The sequence below is a fragment of the Apium graveolens genome, chromosome 10 (assembly GCF_009905375.1).
Source record: "Apium graveolens cultivar Ventura chromosome 10, ASM990537v1, whole genome shotgun sequence".
Classification (NCBI taxonomy): domain Eukaryota; kingdom Viridiplantae; phylum Streptophyta; class Magnoliopsida; order Apiales; family Apiaceae; genus Apium; species Apium graveolens.
In genome coordinates, this window is record NC_133656.1 from 36,675,615 (window position 1) to 36,686,449 (window position 10,835).

Here is a 10,835-nt window from a genome sequence, read left to right on the forward strand (position 1 = left end):
TGGAAAGAGGGCATAGGTTATGGAGATGGTAAGAACAGTAAGGGAACTGTAAAAACTGAGCCTATAGTTGTTAAACAAAAACCAAAGGTAAATCCTGTTAAGTTTGTAACTGCAAAGTCTGATATTGATAAATCAGAAGTTAAGGAGATAGTAACTTCTGACAAACCTAAATAGGATAAGCCAACTGAAGTTAATATAGGCTTAATGACTAAGAAACAGCTTAAGCATAAGCTGAAAGATGTTAAGAATGTAAACAAGGTAAAGCCACCTAGGAAAAATAGGAATGGAAAGGAAGGTGTGAACAAAAGTAACAATTATAAGCCCGTTCCTAATGCTCCTAGAGAAACATGTCATAACTGTGGAAATTCTAACCATCTGGTTTGTTTTTGCAGGAAGAATACGAATATAAACTCCTTACCTTCAAAATCAGGAGTTAAGAGTCAGTCTATTAGATATAAGCCACAAAATCCTTGTTTTCATTGTGGTAGTTTATGGCATTCCATATATACTTGTAAGGAATATCATAGTATGTACTATGATTATAATCAAATAAAACCTTCTGTAAAGAAACTTAGCATTATTCCTTCTAGTATAAGTTCTGAAGCAAAGTCTGATATTGCAAATTCTGATAATAAAACTGTTAACATAAACTCTGATGCTAAATCCGCTGCAAATGTTAACAAACTTAAAAAGGCCAAAGGATCCAAGCAAGTCTGGGTCCTTAAAACTAATTATTAGTGGTCTTTGTGATTGCAGGGCAACAGGAAGAAAATCCTAGTTCTGGACAATGGATGTTCAGGACATATGACTGGAAATAAAGCCCTGCTATCAGACTTTGTGGAGAAAGCTGGCCCAGGTGTTTCTTATGGAGATGGCAACATTGGAAAAACTCTGGGATATGGCAATATTAATCTTGGGAATGTCATCATTGAAAAAGTAGCTCTTGTCTCAGGACTTAAACACAATCTGCTTAGTGTGAGTCAAATCTGTGACAGAGGTTATCATGTGGATTTCTTTGAAGAACACTGTGAAGTTGTAAGAAAATCTACAGGTAAAGTTGTTCTGAAAGGATACATGCATGGTAACATTTATGAAGCCAAGCTTTCAACAAGTACTGATGGTTCTGTAATTTGTCTGTTGAGTAGAGCATCAATTGAAGAAAGCTGGAATTGGCACAAGAAACTCTCTCATTTAAATTTTAACAATATAAATGAACTAGTCAAGAAAGATCTTGTGAGAGGATTGACAAAATTAGTATTTGCTCCTGATGGCCTTTGTGATTCATGTCAGAAGGCAAAACAAAGAAAATCTTCATTCAAGAGCAAGACTGAATCATCAATTCTTGAGCCTTATCACCTACTACCTATTGATCTATTTGGTCCAGTTAATGTCATGTCTATTGCAAAGAAGAAATATGCTATGGTCATAGTGGATGAGTTCACCAGATACACATGGGTGTATTTCTTGCACACAAAAAGTGAAACTGCATCTATCTTGATTGATCATGTCAAACAACTGGATAAATTGGTCAAAGATTCTGTGAAGATCATAAGGAGTGATAATGGCACTGAGTTCAAGAATTTGATTATGGAAGAGTTCTGCAAAGACCATGGAATAAAGCAGGAATTTTCTGCTCCTGGAACTCCACAACAAAATGGAGTTGTTGAAAGAAAGAATATAACTCTTATTGAAGCTGCACGAACTATGCTTGATGAAACAAAGTTGCCAACCTACTTTTGGGATGAAGCTGTGCAGACTGCTTGTTTTACTCAGAATGCAACACTCATTAACAAGCATGTAAAAACACCATATGAGATGGTGAAGAAAAAGAAGCCAAATCTGAAGTACTTTCATGTATTTGGATGCAAGTGTTTTGTTCTTAAGACTCATCCCGAACAGCTATCGAAATTTGATCTAAAAGCTGATGAAGGAATTTTTGTTGGATATCCACTTTCTACAAAAGCCTTCAAAGTCTACAATTTAAGAACAAGGGTTGTCATGGAATCTATAAATGTCTCTTTTGATGATAAGAAGATTACTGGAGTTGAAGATTTCAATGATCATGATCAGCTGAGATTCGAGAATGAAGTTTTAAATTCTGATTCTGTAAATCCTGATACCGCAAATTCTGATGGATTAAACTCTGATGTTATTGAAACTGTGGTGACTATGCCTAAGGAAAATGCACCTGTGCAGGGGGAGCATACTGAAGATCCAACCACATCTCAAGAAGCATCAGAACCTACAACAGGCTCTTCAAGTTCTGATGATTCTGGAAACTCATGTTATGATATTTCTGGAAACTCAAATAATGAAGGATGCAACTCAGAGAGCATAATTTCAGGGGGAGCATCAGGAAAAAAGGTTGATGGAGACAGCATGGATCATGGGGGAGCATCCAGTTCTAGAGAAAACCTTCCATCTGCAAGGAAGTGGACTAAAGCACATACACCTGACTTAATTATTAGAAATTCTGATGCAGGCGTCAGAACTAGAACAACTACATCAAATGAATGTCTTTATCTTTCTTTTATCTCTCAGACTGAACCAAAGAAAGTGGAAGAAGCTCTTCAAGATGCTGATTGGGTGCAAGCAATGCAGGAAGAGTTAAATGAATTTGAAAGCAATAAAGTCTGGACCCTAGTGCTAAGACCAAGGAACAGATCAGTTGTTGGTACAAAGTGGGTGTTCAAAAGCAAAACTGACAGTGATGGCATAATTACAAGGAACAAAGCAAGGCTGGTTGCAAAAGGTTACTCTCAACAAGAGGGAATTGATTATGATGAAACATTTGTACCAGTTGCTAGATTGGAAGCCATAAGGATATTTTTGGCTTATGCTGCTCACAAGAAGTTTAAAGTCTTTCAAATGGATGTGAAAAGTGCTTTTCTTAATGGAGAATTGGAAGAGGAAGCATATGTTGAACAACCTCCAGGCTTTGTAGATCCCAAATTTCCCAATCATGTCTACAGGCTTGATAAAGCACTTTATGGCCTTAAGCAAGCTCCAAGAGCATGGTATGAGACTTTAGCTCAGTTTGGAAAATCGATTTAATAGAGGAACTATTGAAAAAACACTGTTCTACCTCAACCATGGAAAGGACTTACTTTTGGTGCAATTATATGTTGATGATATCATTTTTGGTTCTACAAATGACAGACTTTGTAAGAAGTTTACCAAAACTGATGCAGTCAAGATATCAAATGAGTATGATGGGAGAACTTAACTATTTTCTAGGCCTTCAAGTCAAGCAGAATGAAGAAGGAACTTTTATTTGTCAATCAAAGTACACCAGAAATTTGTTGAAGAAATTTGGAATGCAGGATTGTTCAAGTGCATCTACTCCTATGGCCACTGCAACTAAGTTGGATAAGGATACTGGTAAATTAGTAGATATTACTGATTACAGAGGTATGATTGGCTCACTACTCTATCTAACTGCAAGTAGACCTGATATCATGTATGCTACATGTCTTTGTGCAAGATTTCAAGCAGATCCAAGAGAACCTCACTTAATAGCTGTGAAAAGAATTTTCAAGTATCTTAAGGGTACAGCTGATCTGGGATTGTAATATCCTAGAGAATCAGACTTTAAGCTAATAGGTTACTCAGATGCAGATTTTGTAAGATGCAAAATTGACAGGAAAAGCACAAGTGGAAGTTGCCAATTTCTTGGAGGCAGATTGGTTTCTTGGTCCAGTAAGAAACATAAGTCAATTTCCACATCAACTGCAGAAGAATAATACATTGCTGCAGGAAGCTGTTGTGCACAGATTCTTTGGATGAAGAATCAGCTACTGGATTATGGGTTAGAATTTTCTAAAATCCCTATTTACTGTGATAATCAAAGTGCAATTGCTATGACGGGTAATCCAGTTCAGCACTCAATGACAAAGCACATCAGCATTAGGTACCATTTCATAAGGGAACATGTGGATGAAGGTACAGTGGAATTGCATTTTGTTCCCACAGATCAAGCTTCACAAAACCACTGTGTGAAGCTACTTTTAAAAGATTGGTAAATGAACTTGGAATGGTTTCAGGTTCTTTCTCTAAATCTGCTTAGTTTATGTTTTGATATATCAGACTTTATGATCACTATTTACAGATAATACTATCTTTGTGTATTCTGTGCTTAAATTGAAAATTACTTAAGTACTGATTATTGTCTGATGTAAATTTCTAAACTCTGATAGTGATATGAATGTTTCTGTGACTATTTAATCCAATGAGGATAACTGTGCTAGATGCTGACCTAGTAGTCTTTAATATACTAAAGATCCCATATTTGAAGTAATTGTTTATGTGGAAATCTTTTAACACAAGCAAATTCTGATACTGAGCTTAGTTGAAGTTTACTTTGTGTATCTTATTACTAAGTCAAAAACTAGAATAGTGCTTCTTATCTGTTAAATTCTGATGTTAGTAAATCTGGTGGATGTACTAAGTGTTGATAAACCTCACTTATCAAAAGAAAAAGAGAAGAAAAGTAATAAAAATCAGGTACTCCTTTGAGATCTAGAGTAAAAATATGGAAGGGAAAACCCAAGTGCATTGCTGGTATTAAGTAATATGCATTAGAAAAGCAAAATAAAATTTTCTTGGTGACTTTTCACACTCTATGATTACTGGAGAAATACTCTGATAACAACATACATTCTAATAAGCAGTCGTGACTCACTTACACTGAGAAGCCACTGTAAAATAGAATTTCAAAAGATGCATAAAATGAGCACAAAATAGTTGAGGTGGACTCATGCATGAACTCATTCTAAAGTAGACTTCTGAATAATGACAGATTTTAAGTAAAGTTCTTAGTTATGCCTTATTTCTAAGATGTACTGAAGTGAATCAGACTTTACTCTTTGTTTGATATTTTGCTTAATGCACACACTTACACTCCATATGAATGATGAAAATTACTGTGGTGATAAATGTTATTTTAGATGAACAGTTTATTTGTCAGATTGCATAAATTTTGAGGATAAGTTCTGATGGAAGTTCTGATGATTAAGTTCTGATGAAACCATATCAGTATTTGTGTGAAGAATTACAGGAATACACATTCACTTTTCGAGTTAAGGAGCCATATTCTGATGACTTATAAATCTTGATAATAATCAAGTTTTGATGCTGTCGTGACTGTATTTATTTACTTGGTTTATTTTTGGTCATTACTTGAACGATAATATTTTTACAGAATATTGGTTAATGTGAGATAAAACAGTCATAATCATTATGGGTTAGTGGTTAGCGTGTATGTCTTGAAAACCTGCATGCGCACAATAATTATTATTATATCCCGTGCCCATTAACTCTGACTTTAGATCTTTTACTGACTATTATTATTATACATTAGTCTATGGAGTCGAGGGGTCATTATTCTTATTTGTAATGTTTAACCAGTCCTCACGTCTCTTGGTATTCCATTGCCTATTTAAATGACTGATCATTCATCAGTAAAACCACATCTGTTCATTTCTTTCAAACAATGGCTCATTTCAGTTAGTTTTACTCTTATGGCACATAAACTGTGACCATTTTTTGAAATGGGATTCCGACTTCATATCCTATCAACAACATTCCATTTGTCATCTGGATTCAACTTCTAGAGAACATTAAAAATGATCTGTTGTCTTTCCAAAGAGAAGCTCATCTTCGTATTCTTAGACAATAGGAGAAAATCATTCGTCTTGCTGTTCTCTTTGTTGAAAGTAGGAAGAAGAATTAATTGTAGCCATCCATTTCTCTTCACCGTTAGCTTTGTCAGGCTTCTTAGACTAGGACTAAGGTTGTTGATGTTAGGAATCGTAGAATAGGACTATCTTGTAATTTTTACATGTAATTGATAAATTTCATCGTATGTAATCATATGATATATTAATGAAATTTTCTTTAAATTGCAAGATTTGTTCTTTGTTTCTCAAATTATGTGACTATGCATGTTGAATTGTAATTTATTAATCTTTACTTCATCGACTTTTAACTTTATTTTGTGATGAATGTTTTGATTAAATTCTGTTGATTTGAGAAAACAAGTGAGGAACAGGTTCCAATATCAGAACCTGTTATTCTAGAAGCTGAGAAGGTTTCTTCTCAGAAAGATACTGTAACTAGGAGTTCTAGGCCCCTCAAAAGGCTTAGACAATTAAACTCTGATGATAAAACTCCTACAGTGTCTCCACCTTTGAGGAAATTAAAGAAACAGAGAGCTCATAAGGACATAATTGAGTCAGATTCAGAAGATGTAGTTGAAGCAGCTAAGGAAGGGGATCAGGAATCTCTGATCTCAACAGAACCAGTTGTTATTGAATTACTTCCTTCTACACAAATAGAAACTGCACAACCAGAAACTGCTCAAGCTAAAATGCCTACACCTCCTCTGTCACATATAGTTGATCCAGTACATACTGAAGAACCAGGTACAAGTGTTGAAATTGATATTCATCACCTGATTCTGCCTGAGGTTTTATACTTGGAAGCTCCACTAATTCAACTCACTCCACCAACAACATCAATGTTGAATGTTGATCGGAACCTGATTGCAGATCAGAATTTAGAGGAAAATGTTGAAGCCTCTATAGCCTCACATACTGCTATTTTATCAGAGGATGCTGATACTGCAGGATCTACAAGTTCTGATGCTGCTAATGAAGAAACTACTGGTGAAGCTGCTGAAAATTTAGATGCTGATGCAGCTGGTCCATCAGGACATGCACCTCAACAAACTGTTCATAAAGCTGATTTAGTCAAGAAGTTTGTTACAGGGGAATCACCAGTACCTTGGAGTGAAACTCCTAGAGCAAAGGAGTGGACTAAAGAATGGAACTCAGTTAGTTTTTTTCCTTCTGAAAAGATTCTTGCTGAGCATCTTGCAAAAGCTGATGAAATGCTACTAAATGATGATTTCAAGGCACAACTGAGAGTTACTGTATTGTGTACAAGGCACCTTCAAGGTCAATACTCAATAACTCATGACAAGGTGAACAAAATTCAGGAAGCTCTAATCCAGCAAGATATGAATGTGAAACTTGAAAAGAATAGATTTTTCAAGCCAACCTTTGACAGAATTGCCTACATTGAGAAAACTCAGGAGAAGCAACAAGCTCAAATTGAAGAAATTCTGCAGAATCAGGCTTCTCACCAAATTCAACTCAATGAGATCCAATCCTCAGTGGAATTGCTTGTCTCTCTTCTATTACCTGCTGATGCCAAAAAGGGGGAGAAAGTGATTAAGTCCAAATGCAAATCTATTCAGACACTGAAAGGAAAGGATGATGGAAATGATGACCAGGGAAACTCTGATAAGGGTAGAGGTCAAGGTCAAGGCAAAGGACTTTCGTCAAGTAAAGCTAGAATTACAAGTCAAGGAACAAGTTCTGATACTGGGAGAAGAATAAGTTCTGATACTGGTAAAAGGATAAGTTCTGGTGGATATCTAGGACTTGATGAAGAAATTTCAAAGCAGTTATTTCTTAAAGAAAATCCAGGAATGGACTTTGAGAGTCTAAATGAAGAAGAAGCTAGACTCAAAGCAGAAGGTGTCAAGACAAAATCTGAAGCTTCTGTTATTGAAAAGAAATTTCCAAAGCTTAAGGGTATTGTGATAAAGGAAAGAACAAGTTCTGAGGCAACGAAGGCCAAATTACAAATGGAAATTGATCCAAGGTCCAAGGGCAAAGAAAAAGTTGATGAACATGTAAAGGTTTATATGCCAGTTATGGATAAAGAAATAATTGATGAAGAAGTAGATGCTAACCTTAATCTGATGCATAAGAAGATTTTTCAAACAACCTCTGACATGGCTCATGTTGTTCAGAGTCAAGATTTAGTAAGTTCTGATATGACAGTGAAGCAAGCAACCTCTGACATAGCTCAAGTTGGCTTGATATCAAAAGATAAGGAAAATGAAACCTCTGACATTGCTCATGTTAAACCTTCAAAGATACTCCTACCAGGATTCACCAAAGCTAAACAGACTTAATCTTTGAAGACTGTAATAGGTGGTTTTGAAGCAAGAGTTGTTACAGGAAAGGAAGCAAGAGATAAATCTGGGTTGGGTAGTTCTGATGAAAGAAGAGTACATAACACTACCAATGATCCAACTTCCTTAAGTGAACCAGGTGTTGGAGCAACTCCTGAAAGATTGAATCGACTTGAATCTGTACAAATGGTTTACCATACCTTCTTGAAAGAACATATCTTGTTATATTTTATGACAGATGGAAGGGTATACCAGATTAAGAAAAATGCTATACCACTGAAGTATTTTGAGGAACTGGAACATGTTCTATACCTACTTCAAGTGAAAGACAGATTAACAGATAGTGCTGCAGGATATTTAAAGTCTCAAATTCAAAGACAGAAGAAGCTTTATTCTATAAAGTCTGACAGCATATACTGTCCCAAGTATAGAGATCACAAGGGTGATATTGTCGATATGAAGCCTAACTCTGCTAGGATTATAACTACTTTTCTGGGTTATAAGGCTGTGGAATTCAATCTAGAGTCTGACAAGGCATATCTGATAAGACTTGATCAGGAGATAAGAAAAGCTAAGATAAATGATCTCAGAGCAGCTATTTTTCAAACTTGAGAAGATACAGCTGAATTGATAAATGCTAAAAGGAGGATGGTCAATGAACTTGAATATGCAGAGAGATGTTTGTTGAAGAACTATCTCAGGACAACTCGTGATATCAAAGAGATCAGAAGAAATTAAAAATTAAAGCCAAGTCAAAGATCTACAACTACTTAAATTCTGAAGTTTATACAGACTGAAGCGGTTATCAAAAGTTAAAGATGGTAAAGCTGAAAGGACTGTAAGTTGTAGTTATCTAGTCAAATTCTCATGCATTTGTACTTAATGTTTTTGACATCATCAAATATCTGTTGAACTTGTATATTATGCTAATTTACAAGTTGAGGGAGATTGTTAGATATATTTGATAATGTCATGTGTAATATGATTTGTGTTTAGTTTTCAGATCTTACCTTACAGGACAAATCAATACTTAACTGGAAATCAGCACTTATACTGAAGACATAACTTAAGATATCAAAACTTAAATTATCAGAACTTAAGGTTCAGAAGATATTTATCAGGAGATAATATCAGGACTTAAGATGACTTTGAGATAAGGCAGGCGGCTGATTGAAAGGAAAGAAGATCGAGACTAAGACAGAAAGAATTGTGCATGAAGAAGGAATTCTATGAAGAATAGAATACTTGGAAGAAAAGATAACTGGTTGATATATTTTAGGAAGCAGAATTATATTCCATATCAATTAGAAGATTATCTTGTGACTGTGTAGTATATAAACACAGGCATAGAGTTTACACAAAAAGTGTTACGATTATCGAAGTTATTATTCTTTGTAACTCTAGCAGCTCTCGTGATAATTTGTTCATCACTGAGAGAGGACAGTTTCATATTATAACAGAGTTTATTGTGTTAAATAAAATCTGTATTCTGTTACTTAAGTTCTTATATTCGATTTGATTGTGCTAAACACTATATTCAACCCCCTTCTACAACCCGATCTCTCACCTCGTCCAGAAGTTCCAGATTGGTTTTGAGACCTTCAATATTTGAGACTTCATCGAAATTAGCGATTTTGTGAGATGGTGATCCCATTTCGACAGGTAACCGGGCTTCAGTGCCGTAAGCAAGTTTGAAAGGGGTTTCCCCAGTCCCCGCTCTGGGGGTGGTCCTGTATGACCATTGGACTTTTGGGAGTTCATCTGACCAAGTTTTCTTGGATTCTTCCAACCTTTTCTCTAGGCCCTGGAGTATGGTCCTGTTGGTCACCTCGACTTGTCCATTTTCCTGAGGGTGTGCCACAGATGCCCTTTTATGTTTGATTCTGAGTTTTTTCAAATATGCTTCAAAGTCAGATCCAACGAACTGTGGGCCATTGTTAGAGACTAAAACCACCAGGATCCCGAATCGCATAACGATTGAATCCATGAATTTGATACAATCTTGTTGATTGATTGTCCTCATTGCCTTGGCTTCTGCCCATTTTGTCATATAGTCAATGGCTACCGGAACGTAGCGGGGGTCACCTTTTGCCCGGGAAAAGAGCCCATGATATCTATGCCCCAAACGGCAAATGGGACTGGAGATAACACTGATGGTGGCAGGCTCGGGCTTTGCCTGGGAACCTTGCTGAATTTCTGGCATTGGGGACATTTCTTGACATAGGCAATGGAGTCGGAGTGGATTGTGGGCCAGTAGTATCCTTGTCTGATGATTTGTAGGCCAGAGCTTTGGCTGCCAGGTGATCTCCGCAGATACCTTCATGGACTTCCCGGAGACAGTAGTCTGCTTCCTCCGGGTCTACACATTTCAAAGTAGGTGCTGAGAAAGTTCTTCTGTATAACTGATCATTTTCCAGGAAGAAACGGACAACCTTGTGCTTTAGGTATTTGGCTTTGTTCTGGTCTTCTGGGAGCGTTTCGTCCCTCAGGTAGGCTATGTAGGGGGTCATCCAGTTGTCTGGACTACTGATGCATAAGATCTCGGCCCATTCCGTGCTAGGTGTCCTTAGCTCTTCAAAATAGACTGAACAGCTGAGGTCCGAAGTGTTCTGCATGAGCTTGAATAACTCATCTTCATTGGCATTTTCTGCTCTGTTTATCCGGAGGATGGTGGTATCGGGGATGGTTTCCAGGATATCTCGTACCATTTCTTGATATTGTGCCAATTTTGGGTCTTTCACAATATACTCTCCACTGGTTTGCTTGACTACGGTCTGAGAATCACTATAGACGACCATCTTGGTTACCCCGAGAGATTTTGCTAACCTGAGTCCGGAGAGGAGTGCCTCAT

General features: G+C 36.6%; 1 protein-coding gene across 1 annotated transcript; it reads right to left on the reverse strand.

The window, feature by feature from the left end:
• Positions 1-9,521: 9,521 nt before the first annotated feature.
• On the reverse strand, positions 9,522-10,196 carry LOC141690508 (uncharacterized). Its single transcript, XM_074495300.1, has one exon. The coding sequence runs from the start codon at positions 10,194-10,196 to the stop codon at positions 9,522-9,524; it is 675 nt and encodes a 224-aa protein (XP_074351401.1).
• Between the last annotated feature and the right edge of the window lie 639 nt (positions 10,197-10,835).